We start from the raw sequence: 23,983 nt of genomic DNA, 5'->3' as shown, positions 1-23,983 counted from the left end.
ATTTCATCTTAAATGTAGTCAGAAATCTTGACTGAGAATGGATTATTTATTATCTAAAATCGAATCAACCGAATATGGTATCTAATATTTTTTTCCAGATACATACTTCAGCTATTGAATTTCCAAAGAGAGTAACACCTAAACAGAGGTGACAAAACCGGTCCAAGTTCCAAAATCTATCCGGGTTGCGCAACAATGGGTGTGTTCGATTCACACCTAGGGACGGTATTTAATTTAAATGAGTCAACCAATAGAAGCATGATTGATAAAACTTAAAATAGCGAAGTTTGTGATTTTATTTCTGTCCCTATGCACATCATTTACACAAAAAACAATACTTCAAATTTGACTTTCAGTTTTTGGTTTGACGACTGTGCATAGTTTGTGTCAAAATGAAAACGCAATGGTAAATTATACTTCCTCCTGGCTGATGTATTATGCTAATTAGAAAATTCAGTTGACTGGAACAACACATTGAGATATTTATTTTCTGAACCTGGATTCTGCACCTCTGTTGTAAATATAGTTATGTGAAAGCTGAGTGGTTCCCAAACCACTCGATCTTTCCGAGTTTGAAAACCACTCTATATGAAGAGCTGGTAGGTCTTGGTGGTCAGAAAAACCACAGGAATGTAAGCAAACTGTCAAGAGGGCAAAGTGATGTTGGTATGGCATAGTCATATTTAACTTAGCATTACGTGAAGTGGTGTGGTAATCCCTGACATACTGCTAACAAAAGAATCATCCAGATGAAACCTTAACTTCATTGATCCTCTTTATTTTCGGCATGAGACGACACAAAACTCCACCTACAGAAAAGGTTATTTTTTCTCGCAGACAGAGATAGGGATTGTGCAGGCCACTATAGATATACTGTAAGTGCATACCGAAGGTAATTGGAACAACCACAAAACACAGGTCCTATAAGGTACAATACTCAAATTATATAACAGTTATTCATAGCCATGAACACATTAAGTCCAGTTCAGACAGTAAGCACAGGCTAGGTCAGAGAGTAATGTTAAGTCAAACTAGGAGGCATGACAACAAGCTACAACATCAAGATAATGATGCAAATGCAATATAAGTGCTGGATGGAGGTACATGTAATATGAAAGTGCTACAGGAACAAAGTGGAAGTATGTAAGTGATAAGAGTGATCCTAGATTGGGAGAGCCCTGTAGAGTGGTCATAGTTAGTACAGGTAGAGCCTGAACAGATGCGTCTTCAGACCACGGTGAAAGATAGGCAATGACCAAGTGGTCCATAGAGGAACAAGGAGTTTGTTCCACCACTGGAGAGCTAGGGTGGAGAAGCTCCATGATAGGGACGAGCGAGAACCATTCACCTGGATGGCAGGGGGTGCAAGTCGAGCTGGCGTGTAGGATTGAATCATGTCCTATAAGTCGGTGGGGGTTGTCCTGTTGGCTGCAGTGTAATACTTTTTAAAGCTAAAAGTCTTAAGACAGAACATGTCATAATCTAACTAGAAACGAATAACGGTTTTGTGGGGACTTTACATCAGCCCCAATGTCTATCCTGCCATCCACATACAGTACTTCGGCGTTATATTTAACACTCCAGCACAGTAGGTGGCGGTCCGCTTATTTGAGGTTTTTATCCAAGCTCAATTATACCAAAGGAAGAAAAGGGAGAGTTCAGAGGTCAAAGAGATGTGACGCAATTTTCCCGCCATTGTATTCGGTCTATGGTTTAGATTTCCCGAGTCAAACCTATCGAAACGTTAGCCAAGTTTGTTTTTTTAAATTTCAGTCATCTTTATTGAATAAGTTGAACAATAAAGTATTGTTGAAGTAAAGAAACAAATAATGCCTTCTCTTCAGGAATGGATAACTAACCCGATGGGCATCGTGGAAGATATATTTTGTAAGTTTAAAGCTTCTTGTTTTAGTCTAGAGTTAAATAGGCGACGAGATGATAGCGAGCGAGTTAGCCACATAATTCGAGAATTTATAATTGTGGGGTTCCATCTGAAAGTCTTGTCAAGATTATTTAGCAACAACCAGCATGCTCGGTGTTGTATAATTGTGCTTGACAAAAGACTGAACACTTGAAATAGCATTAATTAGTTTCACTATTCTGTTTAAGCTAAAATGGCATTGGATCCAATACAAAATAATATATTGCCTTGCAACTTGTCCGACATCTCTTTCTACAACATATAGATAACAATCTGTAAACGGAACCTTATGTTAGCCCGAAGATATACGGGTTAACATAAAAGTAACTGAAGAGCCGATGTTAGCCAATTCACACGGATCTACCACGTGTTGAAGATGCAACGTCGTTTACCCCGGTGGTCACCAAAACTGAGATCTTAGAATGTCAACTTGGTACCGTTAGTGGGCTTGAACCACGCTGTCAGTCATCGTACTTAACGTTTGGCGTTTTCAGTTATGTTCTTTTTCATGCTTGTTAACCTGCCAGTTTGCTAATTCTCTAGCTTGTCGATAAACTGTTCTGTGGAAACTCGGCTTCTGGTAACCACCGAAATTATTACTGCGTGTGTTTTCTTGCATGCTAGCAATTTTGAGAATGGAGGGGACGGGGATCCCATTTTTAACTTGGGAAGGCGACAGATAGAGAGAGCACACCGCTCATTTACTCATAGAGCACGGTACACCCAGGCTTGCATTCCTAGAACTATTTGCATTACTTGAGTAAAAAAGAAATCAGCAGGCAAATGTTTGGTGGGAGACGCAGAAAAGCAGAATATTAATTGCAGCCAATTTCACGGGCAACAAAGTTGTCATGGCAGTTGCAGAAATGAAATGTGCGAGCAAAAACGAACAAAAAAGTTGTTGTCGATGCAATATCGCCGCTCTGTGATGTAAAATGGAAGTGCAACAGGACAATCTGAACCTTACAGGTTTAGATTACAGGTTGCTTGGAACTCTCATCGAGTAATTGCCGTGCAAATGGTCATAAACCTTTAACAATGAAGCGTTTAATGCAGAAGGCCATTTAAAATCGTTGTTTGTTGCGTATGAACAGTTTCCCATATAAATAAGGGTAGCAGTGTTGTATGGTTAGGGAGCTGGGCTTGTTGCAAAAGTTTATGGTTTTTGTTCTCAGTTCAGGTGATGCCATTTTCATTTTGGCCTTGAGCAAGTTAATTAAACTGAAATGTATAAATGGATTGCATTTGAAAATGTAATCTCTGGATAAGAATGTCTGCTTAATGCTTAAATGAAATGTAGGCTCAACATAATGTAACAAATGTGTCTGCAAAACCTGTTGGTATAGCCTAAATATTATCTAAGTTCCAGGACTACGAATATCCCCCTTTGGAGTAATCTTGGGGGGTTGAATAGTGATTTTTGGTAAGAACAATGCTCCCAGGTGGAAAATGTTTGACAGCCTTGCAGATTTGGTAGATTTCTGTTTCTCTGTTCGTTCATCCTCATGAGGGGATTATGTTTGTCTTTAATGTAAATAACTAGATCTCATTGGTCGTTGCCTTGAAGAAGCAGTTTATGCTTGCAGCTGTTCTTTGCAACCTTGTGGTGGACAGAACAAAATGTGTTTTTGCTTGGCAAACTGGAAAGCATGACAGTTAATTCAAAGAATTGATTATGCGTGGGTTTTATATATAGCCTGTGTCCTTTCGTACATTCCCTTCTGTGCGTGCGAGCTGGATGCAGTGCTCGGATGTGAAGGCTGATCAGGGGTGGGATTATTGAAGGATTGTTGTAGTGACCGATTTGCTTTGACCCACAGCCCAGAGCAGTGGCAGTCCGGACTGGGAAGGAAAGGTGTTGGGGTATTTCAAAGAGAAGCTGAAAGAAAGTGATGCTGGTAACTGGGTAAGCTGTTTATCTGATCTGAGTGTGTGTGTCTGTCTGTCTGTGTGTGTGTGTACTTGTAGTGTTGCTCAATATTCACACGGGTGCACGCACTCGCACACACACATGTAAGAACATAACTCCTTTGCAACTACACCATTGCTGTTTGTGTTGGTACAGACTGCTACACAGTCACCTCTGATCCTATGATTATTACCAGATCCCCTTTGAGCTCTGATTTTGTCCTAAATTAACTCTCCTATAACTAGGTTGTAAATTGCGTTACGGAATTTGAATAATCATTTAATCGTAGCATTTCAGAAAAGTTTGGTGGCTGATTTTCCATAATTTTGACTCGAAAAGGTGAGTAAAAAATCACCGCGTTGTCCACCCCAACCGTTTTGTCGCTGATTTCGGGCGTCTCTTGCAGGTTCCCTCTTTAAATGAGGTCCCCCTGCACTACCTGAAGGCGAACAGCCTGGTGAAGTTCCGCTGTCTGGTGCAGGACATGTTTGATCCAGAATTCTACATGGGGACATATGAACGCCTTGACCCCGCCTCCAAATCAAAAGTCAGTGCCTCTTCCTTATTTATTACCTTATTTATCGATTCAAGTGCTCAGAAGTCTTTTTGACCCTCAAATCAGGAAATAATTGACCTGTTCATTTTGTGTCCTGTCGTTGCAGATGTTGAAATTTGGAAAGTACAAGGATATTGTAGAAAGTGGGGTAAGTTTGAATTTCACCTCTGTTTGAGCTCCTCTGTTTCAAGCTCCCTTTTTTTCTTATGCACGGCGTCTCAGTTTGGTGCGTTGCTTTGGATCACTGAGTTCTAGAAGTTTCCATGCTCCCATGCGCTATAGTTCCCTATTATAGTGCTGCTCTCTCACGAATAGCTGTTGTCTACAAAAACCTCCAATTAAAAAAACGTTTATATTTAGTCTCTATCGCCCCCTGCTGTCCTACAGCTGCCATCCCCCTGAGCCTTAAAAACACAAATAATCTGTTTCTGTGAATTGGCTTGCAAACTTCTTCCTTGCATCAAGTTAGCCATTCACCTGCATCCTTTTACAGTTGAGTAAGTACTAGGTATTTTCCTGATGGATATCTGTAATTGGGCCATTGCCTCTGGTAATAAAAAATATGTTAATTCTAAGAAGCTAAAACTGAAATACTTGAGTGTAATTGTGTACTTCCTAGGAATTTAGATCATTCTCACTTGCTAATGGAGGTGTTTCCAAGAAAGTATTATTTAAATTCCTCAGAAGTGCACTATTAAATTCAGACTATATCCAGCCTAAATTTAATCAAATGGACTAAATGCAATTTTATAACACTTTAAGGACTCATGGGAAGGTGCCAGGCTAATTTACTTCTCCCTCCCTGTCTTTGGCAGGTGGAAGTTGGAAACACGGCGATGTTGGAAAGACAGACCTTTTACTGTGTGCCTGTCCCCGGAGAATCCCCATGGGTGAAAGAGATATCCTTTTCAAGGACAACGTTAAACACACACACACCACTAACACGGCTGTATCACAACAACAGTGTTCTGTATAATGAAAACAAGACCAGACAGATGAAACTAATGACCAGGGGTATTTAAGAAAGTTGAAGAGGAATAACAGGATGAAAGAGATGTGTCCTTGCGCCCACCCCCCCCCCCCCCCCCCCCCCCCATGTTATAGGCAATAACATGTCCTTCATGCAATTGGTCCAGGAAGATGAATGCATTAGCCTATCGCAGATAAGGCGCCATGGCAACAAAAGATTGCACGTTTCATTTCATGGCATCAGCCAGTGAGAATTACCTTGTGCGTTATGCACGCGCATCGTTGTTTTCGTTAACCTTTGCAAACGGCTACGCCAGCTGCAGCCACGCGAGCGTGCTGCCGTCCACGTCCTACACGCCGAACCGCCACAAGCGCAGCCACGAGGACGACCAGGACATGGACAGCCAGCCCCACAAGCAGAAAGAGCAGGCGGCAGGTACTGCGGGAGGAGCTAGCGTAGCTAGCTATAGCTTTTCTCTCTGCTTATCCCCATCTCTGTACGCACCCCAAACTCTTATGTACTTATCTAAATCTCAGCATTTATCTGTACTTAAACCAAAATCCCTGTGCCATTCTAATTTTTCTGTTTCTCACAATCTTTGTTTATCCCAGTCTGTCTGTTTATATATTAAACTGTTGTTTAGGCAGTAGGAGTACTTTAATCTGTAGTTAGTATGTGAAGGTATATAACCAGCTTGTTAAAAGATAAAAAGTATAATGTGTGGTTGAAGATAAAAGTATATTGCTATAATCTGTGGTTAAAGGTAAAAGTATATTGCTATAATCTGTGGTTAAAGGTAAAAGTATATTGCTATAATCTGTGGTTAAAGGTGAAAGTATATCGCTATAATCTGTGGTGAAAGTATATGGCTATAATCTGTGGTTACAGTATATCTGTACCTTTCTCTCTCTGCTGTTCCCTGCTCAGGCTCTCTGGGAGAGACCAGCAGCGGAGACTCCAAGCGGCTGGAGACGGACACAAACGCACACACTGGGCGGAGCCAGCATTGCCCCCCCCACTTAGACCTCAACTTCCCCCTCCCAGGGGAGGCGGGTCCAGCCTGCTTAGTCAAGGTCTGCCCCCTCACAGATATTAATAGTGCATTATGAGCATGGTTCGCAGTCTGTGTGTTAATGCCTCAAAATCATGATGACATGGTTCAGAGACTGGGTTTCATGATTTTAATAAAGCCTTGGATGAGCATGGACCACAGTAATGTGCTCTGTGCTTGTGCAGTGATGCTCTGTACTCTGTGTTTGGCAGGTCTATGAAGATTGGGATCGGTTTAAAGTCAACGACATGCTGGAAATATACGGCATTCTGTCTGTGGACCCCCTGCTGAGTGTGAACGAGGAGAAGTAAGCTCTTTTCCTAAGACCCTATTATAAAGCAGTACTCGCTTCCACTAGAGGCCCACTAACCTGTGGAAGATCATACTGTAACTTATGAACATGTAATGTTTCCAACTGTTCCAACTAGCTACTATATTGTTATATTTGCATTTGTTGACGGGCATTGTGCTCATGGTGCATGTGTGTGCAGGCACGTTCTGTCTCAGTGTTGGGTGTGTGTTCATGGAAGCTGTGCTGGTGGTGCTGGTATGTTTTTGGATGCGCTGTGCTCACGGTGTTGGGTTTGGTGGTTTGTAGGGACGCAGGGCTCGTGATGGACCCTATGGAGAGTGTGGAGACTGCAGAGGAGAGGCGGGTCCACTACCCTCCAGCATCACTTGTGCCCCGCCTCCATATGATCCACGCCCACCCACTGCAGCACAACAACCCTCTGCTGCCCCCTGCTGTCCACAGTCAGACCTGCACATGTAAGACCTGTAGGATGTCTCTTTTCTGTCCTAGTACACTCTCTAGAAGAGGGTAATAATACAGTCATTTCCAAAGATCAGCATCAATAATAAAAAAACCATGTATTCCACATATATGGATGGAAAGTTTTTCTGAAAATATTTTAAAGAGATCTGATTTTAATAATCAGGTGCCACCATTTTGTCAAACACTCTTGAAAGCCACTGAATTTAATGGGTCAGTCCTTTTTAAGCTAAACTTGCATGTCGGCTACAGACACATTAGCAGTGTAATGCGGAGTGTGATTTTTACTGGCTGTAATGTGCTGTCAGTCACAGCTGGTTTCCTGGGAGAGCTAGCGGCCGTGAGGGCGGAGCTTTTGGAGTACCTGACGCACGTGTTGCTAGGAGACGTGCTGGCAGCCGAGTATCTCATTCTTCATCTCATCTCCAGCGTGTGAGTTTCACTCGTAACCTCGTGGGTCTGGCCTCGCACGCTGTGCCCCTATCCTACCCCCCCACCCCCCCGGTCTCCCTGCTGTGATAGCAGTCACTGTAACGTGATGATGAAGAACATTTAACATTTAACAGATTAGCTTGTGTGTTACAGAAATCTACTTTCAATTCCCTTGGTCTGTTTGTACCCCGGCTACATAATCATGTGCAAATTTTGAATGGAAAGGTCTCAGCTGCTTTAAATGAATAAGCAAATGCATGTTCCATGGATGTAGCGTTCTGTGGGACTCGTGAGCACACGTACCCCTGGTAGAGAAGCTTTGGCCAGCCCATCCCTCCTCAGAGCCTGCTGTTCCACCTGTTGTACTCACTTCTGCAGAAGCCTGATGCTAGATGTTCTAATTCAAGATAACCCTGAACAAATTGAATGCGTGACTTGATGCTTTTCCATAAAATTATGGAAAATAGGTTCCATGTGATACCTGCCTGACTTGTTTATTTAATGAGAGGGAAATTTATGCGTTTTTTGTTTTTCTTCTTTTGGGCATGAAATTCGCAGAGTCTTGCGCCCCAGGTTTGAATTTGAATAAGAAATACTGGTGTCATTTGAATCAGTCTCGTTGTTCTCAGACGCATTGTGGCTTATTCATACTATTGAAAAGAGGAGAAACTGCTTCCAAACACCCACTAGATCAGAACCCCCCAGTATTAAGGGAAGGATGCACTGTTAAACCTGGATTATCTCCAAATTGCTACTCTAAGAAAGAAGGCCTGTAGACTGTTTCAGCAGTTAGAGCCAAGTAATCTCTAAGTAATTGAACACTTAGTGACAGATATTTGCATAAGGTCCCCCCTAACACTTTGAGCAGGGCTTCTTGCAGCCCTCTGTATCTTAATCCGTATGTCGGTAATGACGGGCCGCTTGGTTTTAGCGGTGGCGCGCATGTGACCGACGCCCCCTGGTGTCTCTTACAGGTACGCGCGGCGAGACGTCCTGCCGCTGGGGAAATTCACCCTGAACCTGAGCGGCTGCCCGCAGAACAGCGCCTTCACCGCGCTCCTCTACCGCGCGCTTCAGCAGCTGGTCACCGCCGTGAGTCCGTCCGTCCGTCCGTTCGTCTGTCTGTCCGTCCGTCCGTCTGTCTGTCAGAGCTTCCCCTTCTCCTGAGGAGAACGCAGAGCCACCCATAGAGTAGCTCACCCATGTGCCTACAGGTCAACAACTGGCAGCAGTGAAACTCTAGTCACTGGCTGTCCTGTACTACTGTGTAGACTGCAGTGTGTAACATAGTCCCTGGCTCTCCTGTAGTACTGTGTGGACTGCAATATGTAAAATAGTCACTGGCTCTCCTGTAGTACGGTGTGGACTGCAATATGTAAAATAGTCACTGGCTCTCCTGTAGTACTGTGTGCCCTGTAGGGTGTACAATGGCCACAGCCCAAATGCCAGTTTCAGACTTGTGCACAAGAGATGCTCTGTGTTGATCGGCTCCTCCTCTCCTGGCAGTCTTTTCGCATCGGCATGAGCCTTCAGAACATGAACAGCATGCGCTTGGTGCCGCGGAAGGACTACTCGGCCAACCGGCTGGTGAGCGGCGTGCTCCAGCTGGCCCAGAACACCTCGCTGTTCCTGGACGAGACCGCGCTGGAGCAGGGGCAGCTGGATTCGGCGGGTGAGTTTCGGGCCGGCCCCTTCCTGTTCCGTACGCGCGGCTGCGACGGTGCGCAGGCCTGCACTACGCAACGGCTTCCTGCATACGCTGCTTGATATTCTGGAGTGCAAGAGCATGGGGAAGCACAGTGGCGCAGTGGTTAGCACTGTTGCCTCGTGAGAAGGAGGTTCTGGGCTCGAGTCCGGCCGTTTGCAGGTTCTCCCTAGGTTAGGTATACTTCTGCCATTGCCCTTGAGCAAGTTGCTGGCCTCAGAGTTGGTCTCCGGGTGCTGCTTGCTGCTCCTACGTGACTAGGATGGGTTAAAAGCAGGGGACTAATTACCCCATGGGGTTCCATAAAGTGTATAACTTAACATAGCTTATGTTTAGCTGTGCACAAGTAGACTCTGGAACCATTCTTTTCCCTTTGTGTCTCTCGCCGAAGGTGTGCGGAACATCACGGCGCTGGGGAACCTGATCACCTGGCAGAAGGTGGACTACGACTTCAGCTTCCACCACATGGAGTTCCCCAGCAACATCAACGTGCTGATCGCGTCGGAGGGCAAGTCGCTCCTGCCGGTAAAGACCAAACTTTTTAGCAACATGCTAACGGGGGAGCCAGAGAGAAATACCAGCTGTGGCTGGGTATATCTGCCGAACCGAAATACTGGGAGATTTACCTTTCCCATCGTGCCCCATTCCATTAATTTTCAGAATGCGGAAAATTGCGTTAACAATTAAGATGTGGGTCAGTGTGTGTAATTTAGACATTGGTAAGGGTGTGTAATTTGTATTATCATTTAGACACGGGTAGCTGTGCTGATGACCTCCCTGTTCTTACCTGGCCTTCTCCTTGCAGTCTGACTGCCAGGTGCACCTGCAGCCCAAGCTGGCTCCGCCCAACCTGGAGGAGTACCTGAACGCGCTGCACGCGGCGGTCGGCCCCGCCACGCTGAACAAGTTCCGCACCTACGTCAGCCTGCTCCGCACCTTGGACTACAGCATCTCCGACGAAATCACAAAGGTCAGACCTCTCCCTCCCACTTACTGACTGTTGAGCTTCGTTCTACGTGACAGCTTCACAGTAGACCTGTAGAGTAGTAGTAGTAAATGTTCTGTGGGCAGCAGAAGATCACTAGAGGTCCTGTTAATGTCTCAGGCAGTAGAAGATCACGAGAGATCCTGTCAATAAATGTCTCAGGCAGCAGAAGATCACTAGAGATCCTGTTAATAAATGTCTCAGGCAGTAGAAGATCACTAGAGATCCTGTTAAATGTCTCAGGCAGTAGAAGATCACTAGAGATCCTGTTAATAAATGTCTCAGGCAGAAGAAGATCACTAGAGATCCTGTTAATAAATGTCTCAGGCAGTAGAAGATCACTAGAGATCCTGTTAAATGTCTCATAGGTTGAAGATGAGTAATCCTGTTAATAAATGTCTTGTAGGCAGTAGAGCAGGATTTTGTTGAAATGCGGAAGGACGACCCCCAGAGCATGTCTGCTGAAGATCTCCACAGGATGCTGGTTGTGGCTCGGTGAGTTTCAGAAATCTTTTTATCTCTTTTTCATCTGATCATCGTTCATCTGATCTCCTTAGATCTATTAATTATTTAGTTACTGTGCATATCATTGTCTATTGCCTGCTTAAAATTGTACACAGGTGTAGCATTTTCTGACTGTTTTGCGACTTCCGCACTCTGTATGATAAACTACATTCATTCATTCATTCATGATGGTTACTCTGTATGACTGGTTGTTAGTGCAGGACTGTATTACTCTGTGATTGAGCAGGATGTTGTGTTGCAGGTTGCTGTGCCTCAGTATGGGACAGACCACGCTGTCCCAGGAGCAGTGGATGAAGGCCAAGCACATGGAGATGCTGCGGACCAGCCGCACGGAGCAGCAGAGATGCCTCAATGGCAACGAGCCTTAGGCTTGGCAACAGACCTTAGGCCCGGCAACAAGCCTTAGGCCCGGCTGCGGTACTCTGGACTTGCGTATCGAACGTATTTGTACTTTTTATAATGCGCGACTGTGGGGGTTTTTTTTTTCTTTTTTTTTTCGTTTGTGTACTTTTTACAACTTCCCCAGAACGTGGTTCCCTGTTTAGTTTTCTCTGATTGTACACCCGACTCTGAAATCTCCTGGGGATGGTGCCGATGGCGGCGACATGGCGGGTTTGGGTCTGCACTGTGCCTTCAGGGGAACTGTGATCTGGAGGCCACAGCGGTGGAACACGTGCGGGGGGGCGGGGGGGGGGGGGGGCTTCAGTTGGCCTGGGTTCCTTCATCTTCCCCCAGCTACTCACCTGATGCCCTCAGGTTACCTGCTGATGTCAGTGTGAGATTTGCCTCCTCTTCTGTTCTGGGGAATAGTCACAGACCTGTGGGTGAATACTCCTCTTGTACTCTGGGGAATAGACACCGACCTGTGGGTGTGTACTGATGTACTCTGGGGAATAGACACCGGCCTGTGGGTCTGTACTGTTGTACTCTGGGGAATAGACACCGGCCTGTGGGGGAGTACTAATGTAGATTTCTGGGGAATAGTAATGGGCCAGTGGGTGAATGCTGTCGTATAGTATTCTGAAGAAGTGAGTGAATGCCCCAGTAGTGATGTGTTCACTACGATAGGACCTTGGAGATCCAAATTACCGACTGACCGGTGAACCAAACAGAGTATGAACTTGGAAGTAGAATTCAAGATTACACCTCACCAAGCACTTATTATAGTTTTCTTTGTTGTTATTGCTGATGCAAAACGGGGAGCGTTAAGACGAGTCTCACTTTCCATTAATTCAATGCTCCCCGTTCTCTATGGATCTGTGTCCATCTAAAATCAGTTTTCAAGGGAACAAGTGTCTGAAAGAACGGTGTAAATGGAGAAAGAAAAAAAAACTAAAAAAACAGTATTGTACTTTTACAATAAAACACATTTTATATCGTTGTCTGACACACTGATAGATGTTTTCATTCTTTAAGCAGTTTGAATTGAGCAGCTTCGCCTTTCACTGTACGCTCACTGATGGAGCACATTAATGGCTTGCCAAAAGTTATCTTTTTTTTTCATGTGTCCTTCCTTCCTTCTCTGTACTTTCATTCTTTTTGCTGATTCTTCTAATGGTGAAATTTTTTTTGAGCACAGGAGGGATATTGGGCTAACTTTCTCATGTTTATTATATTGTTTTTTTTCTGACAGCTGTCAGGTACTGCCAGGTCATTGTATAGTTGTGTATGTTAATTATCTCACACACACTGAAAAGGATCTATGGTAAAAGGTCTATGGCAGCCTATGGTTGCTGTATTATTGGTTATTAACAGAAAATAATATTTAAAGATACAAAGTGTGTAACCTGTTAAAAAAATAAAATAAATAATAATAAAGTAAGAAACTGTTCTGGTAAAGGTATAAAATGTATCTATTTTGACTTCACTCTGGGGAACAGTATCAGGCCTGGGGATGAGTGTTTTGTGGCTGTAGAGCTCCCTGTGTGGATGGTTGTGTGGATTCTGAGGTGGATCTGAAGCATAACTGGTCATTCTGTCAGTGTGTGGGATTCAAGGGGGATTGTATGTGATGCTGTGAGCTGTCGTTACTAAAATTGTTTCACATCCTTGTCTCTTAAGCCATTAAAATGTCTTTTCAAAGAAGCTTATGTTTCTGTGGGAAATTCATTTCTTGCCCTCGGGTGTGCTCTAAATTTCCATTCTATAGTAAAGCGACTGAAAATGACATTTTTGTACAGGTCTGTTTTGAAAGAAATATTGTTGTACTAGGATCCGTGTTTAGCTTAGTGTGGTCAGTGGACTGCTTTGCCAGGATCAGTGTTTAGCTTAATGTTGTCAGTAGACTGCTTTACCAGGATCAGTGTTTAGCTTACTGTGGTCAGTAGACTGCTTTACCGGGATCAGTGTTTAGCTTACTGTGGTCAGTAGACTGCTTTACCGGGATCAGTGTCTAGCTTCCTGTGGTCAGTAGACTGAAAACTGATGCTAGTACAGCAATCTTCTTGTGGTGAGGACTCCTTTGGCAAAAATAAGAGAAGGGGAATCTCTTGTGGTCTTTCTCATTTATTAACTGGCACAGGGAGCGGCGCTCTCCCGCGGAGGAGGGCCGGTCGGCTGGCTACGCCTTGTCGATGTGGGAGTTGATCCAGCCGCTGAAGTGGGTGAGGCGGGTGTAGACTCCGGGCTTGTTCTCCCTGGCGCAGCTGTCGCCCCAGCTCACCAGGCCGTAGACGTAGTGGACCTGGTCTTTCACGCACACCAGCGGGCCCCCGGAGTCCCCCTTACAGAGGAGAGCCCTGGTTAACATATCTGCTGTCTGTCTCGGGGGGGGGGGGGGGGGGGGGTCTGTGACTCCTGGAGAGCCCAGCGGTCTCCTGGGATTGTTGTTTCTCAGCAACGTCATTGATTAATAAAAGCGGATAATTAAATGGTTAACTCCCTCAGCTGGTTTATTGGGCCCAAATTGGTTAGTGATTCACAGTGAAAATGCAAGCCAGCAAGACCCTGTGGTTCTCTTGGGCCAGGGGTATAAATCTCTGCTGTTTCTGACTCTGAAAGTACCTAGGGCATGGACACTCAAATCGAACATTCCGCCCTTGGTTTTTTTTCTCCCCCAGGAGATTAACTGAACAGTTACTACTGTTCAGTTGATTGGCCAGACTGTATTCACAGCTGACTTCCAGGTAAAGAGAGGGCGGAAAACTAGCAGTTCTTTGACCTCAGGGACTGCAATTTGGGTAATGGGGCGACCCAGAGGTATCTTTAATGCACGTAGAAAGCTGTACAGGTTAAATAAATTATGCATTGGTGTTCTGGAGCACTAGACTTGAGTGGACGACTGTCCCTGGTGTCGAGTAAACGACTGGTCTGCAGAACACTCGGCATTACCAAATTTTCCCTTTTCCCACCCGATGGGGGCACCACGCCTCCCCAACCCCCCCTCCCCCCCCCTTACCTGGCAGGAGTCGACTCCGCCCTGCAGGTAGCCCGCGCAGAACATGGCGCTGTCCACCACGGGGCCGTAAACGTCTGGAGACATGCAGCGCTGCTGGGGGATGAGCTGCACCTTTGCGTCCAGCAGCTGGTTTGAGCCGTAGTTGGCTTCGCGAAGAGACAAAGCGTTAAAGGATCGCTGCTAAGGGATCTGAGGTTACACAGAGTTCCTGCCTACTGGCTCGACTCGAAAGCTAGACAAGAAGAACTGATATAAAATCGACCTCTGCTAAATTCCCTTTTTTAGTAGTGGGTAGCTACAGTTCTTCAATATATTGTGTTTTTTTTAGCCAAGCCAATGGTACCCAAATTTAACAGACACAACGATACGTAATCCTGACAAAACCATGGTCTTGGCATGTTTCACTGGCAGAGGATTGGTCCTAGCATTTCAAAATGCTTTCTCACTACTTGAGTTGTAGTTTCAGTTGCCAAAAGAAACTTGTGTAACTGAACGGCTGAGACGGCTCACCTGTTCGTAAGCTGAAGTATTTCGTTTTTTTATTTTTATTTTTATATACATGCTTTTATTTAAACAGAGTAAGGTTTAAGTGAGTTTATATGGGGAGGGACATGTGCAAAAGAGAACGTTTCCACTGTGACCTGGCATATTTCTGTGGTGCGAGAGGGAGGGGTTTCACCATACATGTTTCGGTGGCTCCCCATCCAGATATGGTGCACTCGGTCCCATCCGGAAACGTCGAATTGGGCAGGCAGACCGTCTTCACAAACTGTGTTTCTTTGGCACAGTGACCTTCGGCACCTTTCAGCTTCAGCAAAGCTTCAGGGAGGGGAAAACCACAGGCATGAAAAACGACAGTCCCAAAACCCTGTGGTACCATAGATATATTCAGTCAAAATTAGTATTTCTTTTTTTTTTTTTTTTAAAGCCTGACTTACCAATGTCATTGTAAACCGCGGCCGGAGTTTCCCGGTAATGTTCATGAACGATAACCTTCTCGACTTCCACGGTCTGATCTGAGGGCTCGACCTTCGCTAAGTTCACCCCGCCCAGGACTACTTGCATGGATTTCTGTTGGTCTCTGTTTGGTACGAACACATTTCCCCACTGAACCAAAGCTTCAAGGTAAGCGTGCTGCCACAGGCGTCATTGGAAAAGCCTTATTCCAGGCCTGGCCAGCCCTGTTTCTGCAGATCTACGGTCTTGTCGGTTTTCATTGCAACCCTAACTTGGCACACCAGATTCTACTAATTTTCAGCTCAACAAGATCTATAGCTGTTGAATGAGGTTAGGTTTGGAGTGAAAACCTATGGGACAGTAGATCTCCAGGAACAGGATTGGGCAGTCCTGACTTAGTTGGTTCACTGAAAAATCCAAAAAACATGATGAGGAGAGATTACTTTGAATACACAGTAGTACTGTATACTCATACAGTGGATGGGTACAATAGTACAGTGTACTCATGCAGTGGATAGGTACAGTAGTATACTCACATGCTGTGGGTAGGTACAGTAGTATACTCATGCAGTGGATAGGTACAGTAGTATACTCACATTCTGTGGATAGGTACAGTAGTATACTCACATGCTGTGGATAGGTACAGTAGTATACTCACATGCAGTGGATAGGTACAGTAGTATACTCACATGCTGTGGATAGGTACAGTAGTATACTCACATGCAGTGGATAGGTACAGTAGTATACTCACATGCAGTGACCAGCAGTTAGCACCCAGCAGGGCTTGATGAGCACCCCCCCACAGATGTGCTGATGGCTCCATAGGGAACCTATGGGTCGGACCTGAACGGACACCTGCCACGGGTGGGCCCCAGGAATGGCCTTCATACCCCCGTACACCCGCTGCAGAACCCGGCTGGGCTGGGGCTTCCCACAGGTGGCGAATGCTCTCTCACGGTCCCCGGTGGTCTGATTAGTCCCTGTAGTGCCTTCGACGGGCTTTGTGGGTGGAGCTGGAGGCTTTTCGGGTTCGGTTGGTGGCTTCACCTCAACTACTGCGGGAGCGGTTACTTTCTCTGCAGGCCCAGGAGGGGTCATTACCTCCACAGGTCCAGGTGGGGTCACTACCTCCACAGGTCCAGGTGGGGTCACGACCTCTACAGGTCCAGGTGGGGTCACGACCTCTCCAGGTACAGGAGGGGGTGGTCCCTCTCCGGACCCGTCTGGGCCAGCTGTAAACATGGCAGGTGATGGATTTTATCAGGTATGCTTGTTTCAAAACGGTATTTTTGAACTCTAAATGATGTATGAAACATGTATATTTGTATATCCCAGCATGCATTGGCATGGCTTCAGAGTGAAAGTGACAAGGTTGGCATTGTCATGTCAAACGTCTCAAGTTGGAACAAACTGCGTGATTCACGTCGTTATCTTAAAGTGAGATTGCAGTTGTTAACATTTCAGTATGGGTTGAGAGTCAGCCACCCTACGGACCAACATGCTGCCTCCCGCCTAAGATGGATTTTGGTTGAAATTCTACTCCTTATCAGGCGGAGTGTGTGCTGTTACTTAGTGAGTGGGGAAACTGTGTGTGAATAGGGAGTATGCTGTTCCTTAGTGAGGACCGAAGGAGTGCCGTTTCCTTACAGTCACCCAATATGCCAGTGCTTCCCAACCTTATCCTGGAGATGTACCTTCCTTTAGGCTTTCATTTCAACCCTAATTTGCCACGTCTGATTCTACTAATTAGCAGCTCGATGAGATTTCGCTTGGGGTTGGATCGAAACCCCAGAGCACAGTAGTCCTCCAGGAGCAGGGTGAGGAACCACTGCAAACGGCTGTGTGCAGGAGAACTGAGAGTCGGGCTGGATGTGCTGTATTATTCAGCTGTATTGGTGGGAAGGGATTCCCATTTGTACCTGGGGTTGTGGGACACTTCCTCACGTTGCAGTAGTCCCATTTCAGCCTTTTCCCTTGTCTGATGAAGCACCAGGGCTTTGTGTCCCCATCAGGATTTCTACAGAGAATTCAGAGGACAGGGTGTGTGTGTGTGTCTTTATGTGTTTGTGCGTGTGTTTGTGTGGGTATGTGTGTGTTTGTGTGTGCGTTTCTGTGTTTGTGTGTGCACATGCGTGTGTTTCTGTGTTTGTGCATGTGTGTGTGTTTCTGTGTCTGTGTGAGTGTGTGTATTTGAATATGTGCACATATTTGTGCATGATGTGTGTGAGTGTGATTCTGTTATTTGTGTGTAAAAGTGTGTGCGTGTGCGTGTGCGTGTGCGTGTGTGTGTGTGTGCGTGTGTGTGTGTCTGTGTGTGTGTGTGTGTGTGTGCGTGTGTGTGTGTGTGTGTGTGTGTGCGTGTGTGTGTGTGTGTGTGTGTGCGTGTGTGTGTGTCTCTGTGTGTGTGTGTGTGTGTGTCTGTGTGTGTGTGTGTGCGTGTGTGTATGTGTGTGTGTCTGTGTGTGTGTGTGTGTGCGTGTGTGTGTGCGTGTGTGTGTGTGTGTGTGTGTGTGTCTGTGTGTGTGTGTGTGTGTGTGTGTGTATGTATGTGTGCAGGCATGACGGCGTAAACCTGACCTGCAGTAGTTGTGGGGTCCGAGCCCTTCCTCATTCTCGTACATGGTGAACGGGTCAGTGCCTTTGTCCAGGAGGAAATGGGAGTTCCAGAACAGACAGTCATCTCCGTCATCAGTCTCACTCACCATGCCTCGATAGGACTCCCCATTGTCCTTGTAACAGTCATCCGGCCCTGGGGAGACAGATATGTGGGCGTCGTCAGAGTCTCGTGAGAGCCCAGGTTCTGATGGAACTATGTCGGTGTACTAGAACTCAATTGCATTCAATTAGCAGTATGATTGTTGCACCAGAATATTCAGTTAAGAACATTCTATTGAAGTATTTGTGGTCTCACACCTTAATGGGTTCAAGGGTTTTATACATATAAAATGTAAATATAAAATATTTACCAACATGACAGAACTTTCCGCTGAAGGTGTCTGGACAGGCACACTTAAATTTATTCTCGTCTGGGATGCATGACCCCCCGTTTTTACATGGGCTGGGCTTGCACACCGACACTACATTAACAAAACACACAACATTTTCAGTGTAAAAAAAACACACAACACAGACAGTGTAAAAAACACAATACACGTAGCGCTTGCAGGGTTAAAAACACATAATATTCCAGCGCAGTTTGGAAGAACACACATTTTAATGATGTTTAAAACGTAACACATCAACAGGGGTGTTGGAACTTATCCCAGCATGCATCCAGCAAGAGACAGGAATACATTTTGGACAGGTTGCCAATATATCGCAGGGCACACACACACACCATTCTCTCCCACACTCATACCTACGGAAAATTCAGAGTCCCCATTAAAAAAAGACATTTAATCTTGGGTCACCAGGTGAGTTCAATCTCTGGCCAATCTGTGGCCTTAATGGATCAAATATCTATCAGGTAGAAAAGAAAACTGGGAGCACTACTGGCTTTGCGGGGCATGTTTGGGTGTCCCCGCCCTAAGGCACTGGGGTAGGAGCAGTGTGGTGGACAGTGCACCCCTGGCTGTAGGGGAGCAGGAGGAGTGGGACATGGGGGTGTGGCGCAGGTAGAATGGGCCTCTGTGCTGACTGAAGCGGGGACGCACGCAGTCATTACATTACATTACAGGCATTTGGCAGACGCTCTTATCCAGAGCGGCGTACAACAAAGTGTATAACCATAACCAGGAACAAGTATGACGAAACCCCTAGAGAGAAGTACCGGTCCAAGTGCAGGGAACAACCGCATAGTTCAACTTGGACCCTGAAGGTTAAACTGATTAACACTAACACAACGAGAACGGCAACAACGCAATCTATGGAAAAAATACAAGCAGTAGTTAAGACAGTTAATGCACCTGTCCTCACCTGTTCTGCAGTTCGGCAGCTGGAACGGATCCTTGCACTTGCACTCGTAGTACGGAGGCTTTGACGTCAGGACGCACAGTCCGTGTCCACATCTGTTTTTCTTACAAATCTTCTCCGCTGAAAAAAGAAACGAACACCAGGTCATCCATCCGTCCATCCATCCGTTATCTATACCCGCTTATCCTGAGCAGGGTCGCGGGGGGGTGCTGGAGCCTATCCCAGCGTGCATTGGGCGAGAGGCACCCTGGACAGGCCGCCAATTTGTCGCAGGGCACAACACTGGGTCATGCCCTTTTTAAAAATTATTTTACCTGTCCCATTATTTTGTTGATATATATAGTGAGCTCCATAACATTTGGGACAAAGCCATATTTTATTCTTGGCTTCGGCTCTCTACTTTTTTTTTTTTTTCTTCTTCGCATTTCTCAGCCTTGTAATGGCTTCTTTGACTGTCATTGGTACAGCTCTGGTCCTCATGTTGACAAACGCCAATAACAGCAATCGAAAGCCTAGAATCAAGGCTAGATACTGAAAGCTCTCTTATACCTGCGGTAAGGAAGCAATCAAACACACCTGATTAATCAGAAACACCTGTGACTCCATTTGTCCCAAATGTCATGGTGACCTGAAATGGACTATGTATAAAAGTGCAGTAATTTATACATGGTGAAATCAAAATGTATAAAAATATCCTTTAATAAAAGGCTGAGCACTTTAACCACATGCTACTTGTTTAATTACAGATCTAAAATAGTGGATTACAGAGCCAAATCAAGAAAGAAAAAAAAAACTTTTTCTCAAACATTATGGAGATATATATTTAATTTAATTTAATTTAATTTTTACTCCATCACATCCATCCAAAGCTTACCTCTCTGACACTTCTTTCCCTTGAAGGGTTTGGGACAGTCACATTTAAACTTGCCGTTCTTTGTCTCACACACGCCGTTGTTGAGGCAGGGGTTTGGGTCGCACTTGTCTTGGGAAGAATTAGAACCAGAGAGAGCAAGAGGAGAGAGGTCAGGCACGTCGACTGGTGTGGGCGGGGGTGGGGTGGGGGGGTTCTTTACGATGAACTTCAATGTATTTTACCGCACAGCACAACTGTTTACGCTACAGTGTCCCACCATGTGTATCCGACTAATTAATCACAATCAGGACACTACAATGTGCTTTTCTGTGAAATTAGCAAATTGAGTCTTCTTCTATGGTGTGGTGTGTTTATCATAAATACACACCACACACATACACACACACATATTTATTGCCATTTTAATTATAACGTATTTTAGTAAAAAGCTAATCTGGGTAGACAATGAGACAATTTATCTTACCTGGTAAATACTGTAGGTCGATCAGCCAATCGATAGTATCTTCCTCACTTGGGGGATCTGTTGCCTCATAATCATAATCCACCACAGCTGATTTAGAAATGAAATAAAAGAAAACAGATGTTGAGAGAAGATTAATAAACTTTCTGCACATCCCTGAAGACAGAGAAGCAAGTGTCTGAGGTCCCAAGCATTGGGAGGGCCCGGAGGGCTGAGTTTTGGGTGACATGATGACAGTGAAAGTCACTCAGAGGGCTCCACCAGTCTCTGCCAGTGGGGGGGCGCTGGTGTGCAATGAGTCACTGTCATCCTGGCCTTCCCTCCCCTGAGCAATGCTAGAGCCAACTGTAGATCGCCCTGGTTGTCTATCAGACACAGTTGGCAGGGGCATTGGTCCAGATTTGAAAATGGACCATGGGTCACATGCAGTTTGTTTTGTTCTGACAGTTAGCAGCACAGGATTTTTAGGACAGTTTAACTTGATTAGGGTGGTGCAGCAGGTAACACTGTTGCCTCACAGCAAGAAGGTGCTTGGTTCGAATACTGGCCCGGGGCTTTCTGCGTAGAGTTTGCATGTTCTCCATGTACATGCTGTCTTCTGGGTACCCCAAGTTCCTCTCACAATCCAAATACATGCAGGCTAATGAGAGAGTCTAAAGTGCCCCTGGGTATGAGTGTGTGAGTGAATGGTGATTGTGCCCTGTGATGAACTGACAAACTGTCTAGGGTGTATTCCTGCCTCTCGCCCAATGCATGCTGGGATAGGCTCAAGCTCCTCCTGCAACCCAGACCAGGAATAAGTGGGTATAAAAAAGGGATGGATGGATTAACTCAATTTTTTACCTCTGGTTTTTGCCATATGACAAATAATATGGAATAGAAGTTCTGGTATTGGGTAAAAAAAAAAAAAGTATTGGGACAGCGACAGGTTTTCTTGTGCATGAACTAATGATGCAAAGACACACAGCTGGCCAAGAATCAGCTGATCAACCAATTGTCTAATTACTTTTGCTCCATTACAAATGGGGGGACTGCATAAAAAGGGCTGTAATTCCTCCACAGATCAATGGATATGGATGGAAATGCTCTCAAATTAAATCACTTTCACCTCATATTCATTTTTAAAAATTTTAAATCCAATGTTCTGGAGTACAGAGCTGAAACAACAAAAATTGTGTCACCATCCCAATACTTTTTTATTTAACTATACATGGGGTACTCACGTTTTCGTTTTTCAATCTCTTTATGCTTTTCTCCAGGTCCATGCCCATGCCCATGCCCATGCCCCTGCCCACGCTCACGCTCGTGCCCATGTTTTTTCCCATTTCCGTGCCCTTGGCCGTGCCCTTGGCCGTGCCCATGTTTGTCAAGCTGAAGAAAGTAATCATGCAGAAACACAAGAGCAAAACAATTTTGAGTTCTCAAAATCTCATAGAAATTTTAGGGTGTTCTTTGCTAGCTAGTTGGTCATGAAACTGTTTTTTGAACTGTAGCTCTAACCTCAAGGAATTTGGAATTTGAAACAGCTTATTTCCAGTGTGCCTCAAATATGTTAGTACTTTGAGTTATCTGGCTAACTAGTTAATTATTGATCACATTTATCATTTAAATTAAATGAAAGGAGATACAAACATTATTGCAAATGTGTGTGGTCGTTTATTCACTTTGTTGCAATCATTTTCCATTTTACCAGCACCTGTAAGTCCACATGACCCACGGAAGTATTAGCAGAGTTGGAAAATCCAAGCTCAGAAAGTAAAAAATCTCCCCAGTATTTTGTTACAATCACCTGAATTTACTAATTTGCACAATTCTTCAGCCAGGAGGTAAAACTAATTAGTGAAAATCTTCTTCCACCTAGTCCAGGGGTCAGAAAGTACAAGTCCTGCCTTGTGTGTCTTCCACCCAAGAACTCACCCAGCTGATTTCACTAATTAGTTCTACCTCCTGGCTGAATAATTGTGCTAATTAGCAAATCCAGGAGATTGGAACAAAATACTCTGGAGGACGTTTACTTTCTGAAGCTGGATTTTCCACCTCTGCCCGTTGTTGTAAGATGGTTCCATGCACCAAAGCTTATTATGCCTTCTGGCAGGTCCCCACAGTTATTACTGCCGAACAGAGGGTAGATTAAATGGGATTAACAGCAGACCTTGTCCGCTCGATTAGCCTTTGCAGAATAGCAAGTCTGAAGGACCACACATGTATGAACATAATGCTTTTACATACAACACTATCACCAGTCAAAACCGGTCAAATCCTGTCACAGTTCTGTTTCTCTGTGTGATGCCCATTCAAATCACATCATAGTCATCATTCACTAATCAATTCAAACCAGTACAATAACAAATCACTTTCGTATGATAAATGCTAGTGCGACCATTATGTATTAATGATTGCACCTAGAGGGCAATGGTCTGGTCAGCAATTTGAACTTAAAATCTTTTTGCCTTTCGTAAGTCTTCTGGAAAAATAAATACATAAATACTAGAAAACCTAACACCTAAAAATATGCTACATGTGTATATCCAACAGGCATAGATTCTATGTATAAAAATACAAACTTGCACCAGTTCACAATTCACTTTCACATTTAACAGCTACAGACTGAAAATTGTGGCCATTTGCTTTAGAATATGTTGCTTTGAAGAAACATTTGTGGCATGTAAAAAATTTAAAATGACAAACTTCACATGCAGCTCTAGAAAGAAGTTCATGTACGCCAATGAATATACAATGTGCTAGCTAAATGAGTTTAACGGTTCAGTTCTGCTTAAAATTCACAGGGAAATGTAATGTTCATGAACGTAGTCTTATGGTAGAGTACCTGTGTTATTGCATGCACCAAAAAAATCATATTTTCAATCCTACAAAAGAACCAGAAGCACCCATAAAATGATATTGTGTACTCTGAAATACATTTAGTCCCAATGATAAATGCTGAATTATGAAGCTACAATAACCAGAACAGCTCCATGAATATTCTTGAATTTACTAAATTAAAATGATCAATAATTGACCTTCTGTAGAAGTCTCAATTTCCAATCAAGTTAACACTCATCGCTCATTACTGCTTGGCAGCAGTTTGCTTCTTTTATTTGAGAAGAATCACATTCAATTAAGGCTGATATGGTACCACCTGCAATACTGTACCTGAGCAGGTACAAGCAGAGCGGAGAGGACCAAAAGGCAAACCAGTTTGGCGTCCATTTTGTCCGTCCTGTCCGAAAGTCGTGGGGCAACTGAATCTGACTCCTACCTTCCTTACAGGGGTAGTGAGAACTGTGTACGTGGGAAGCTGCCAGAGTCATTGACCGTGAGAACAGAGGTCAGAGGCTAGGCACCAGGTCCACCTGCTGCTGGGCTGTATGTGTCATTTGTGGGTCCCTCACCATAGTTCCACAAACTTTACATCTGTCAGCTGAGCGACCACCTTTACAGACACCTTCACAGGGTACTCTCATATCAACTCAGCCATTGGAGAAATACCAATACCAGTTTGTTTTAACAGTTAATTTATTGAATATATATTTAGCAAATATGCCTTATATGTAGGA

At 44.7% G+C, this 23,983-nt stretch overlaps 2 protein-coding genes across 2 annotated transcripts; one reads left to right on the top strand and one right to left on the bottom strand.

Annotated features, from left to right (window-relative positions):
• Positions 1-1,684: 1,684 nt before the first annotated feature.
• mcmbp (minichromosome maintenance complex binding protein) lies at positions 1,685-12,916 on the top strand. The gene is made up of 16 exons (XM_035400457.1): positions 1,685-1,887; positions 3,742-3,827; positions 4,237-4,377; positions 4,493-4,534; positions 5,202-5,285; positions 5,662-5,791; positions 6,284-6,429; positions 6,620-6,714; positions 7,006-7,175; positions 7,488-7,611; positions 8,586-8,703; positions 9,118-9,283; positions 9,708-9,841; positions 10,122-10,286; positions 10,708-10,796; positions 11,068-12,916. The coding sequence occupies exons 1-16, from the start codon at positions 1,830-1,832 to the stop codon at positions 11,192-11,194; spliced, it is 1,875 nt and encodes a 624-aa protein (XP_035256348.1). The 5' UTR covers positions 1,685-1,829; the 3' UTR covers positions 11,195-12,916.
• Positions 12,917-13,318: 402 nt separating this feature from the next.
• Positions 13,319-23,738, bottom strand: LOC118218067 (hyaluronan-binding protein 2-like). The gene is made up of 13 exons (XM_035400456.1): positions 23,580-23,738; positions 21,650-21,797; positions 20,430-20,516; positions 19,967-20,074; positions 19,096-19,212; positions 18,147-18,257; positions 17,758-17,929; positions 17,100-17,197; positions 15,932-16,412; positions 15,162-15,304; positions 14,908-15,042; positions 14,224-14,369; positions 13,319-13,548 (listed from the first exon to the last, which is right to left on the bottom strand). The coding sequence occupies exons 1-13, from the start codon at positions 23,634-23,636 to the stop codon at positions 13,387-13,389; spliced, it is 1,965 nt and encodes a 654-aa protein (XP_035256347.1). The 5' UTR covers positions 23,637-23,738; the 3' UTR covers positions 13,319-13,386.
• Between the last annotated feature and the right edge of the window lie 245 nt (positions 23,739-23,983).

This window comes from Anguilla anguilla, chromosome 18 (assembly GCF_013347855.1).
Source record: "Anguilla anguilla isolate fAngAng1 chromosome 18, fAngAng1.pri, whole genome shotgun sequence".
Taxonomy (NCBI): domain Eukaryota; kingdom Metazoa; phylum Chordata; class Actinopteri; order Anguilliformes; family Anguillidae; genus Anguilla; species Anguilla anguilla.
The sequence above is the reverse complement of the archived record's forward strand: the minus strand, read 5'-3'. Positions and strand labels throughout refer to the sequence as shown.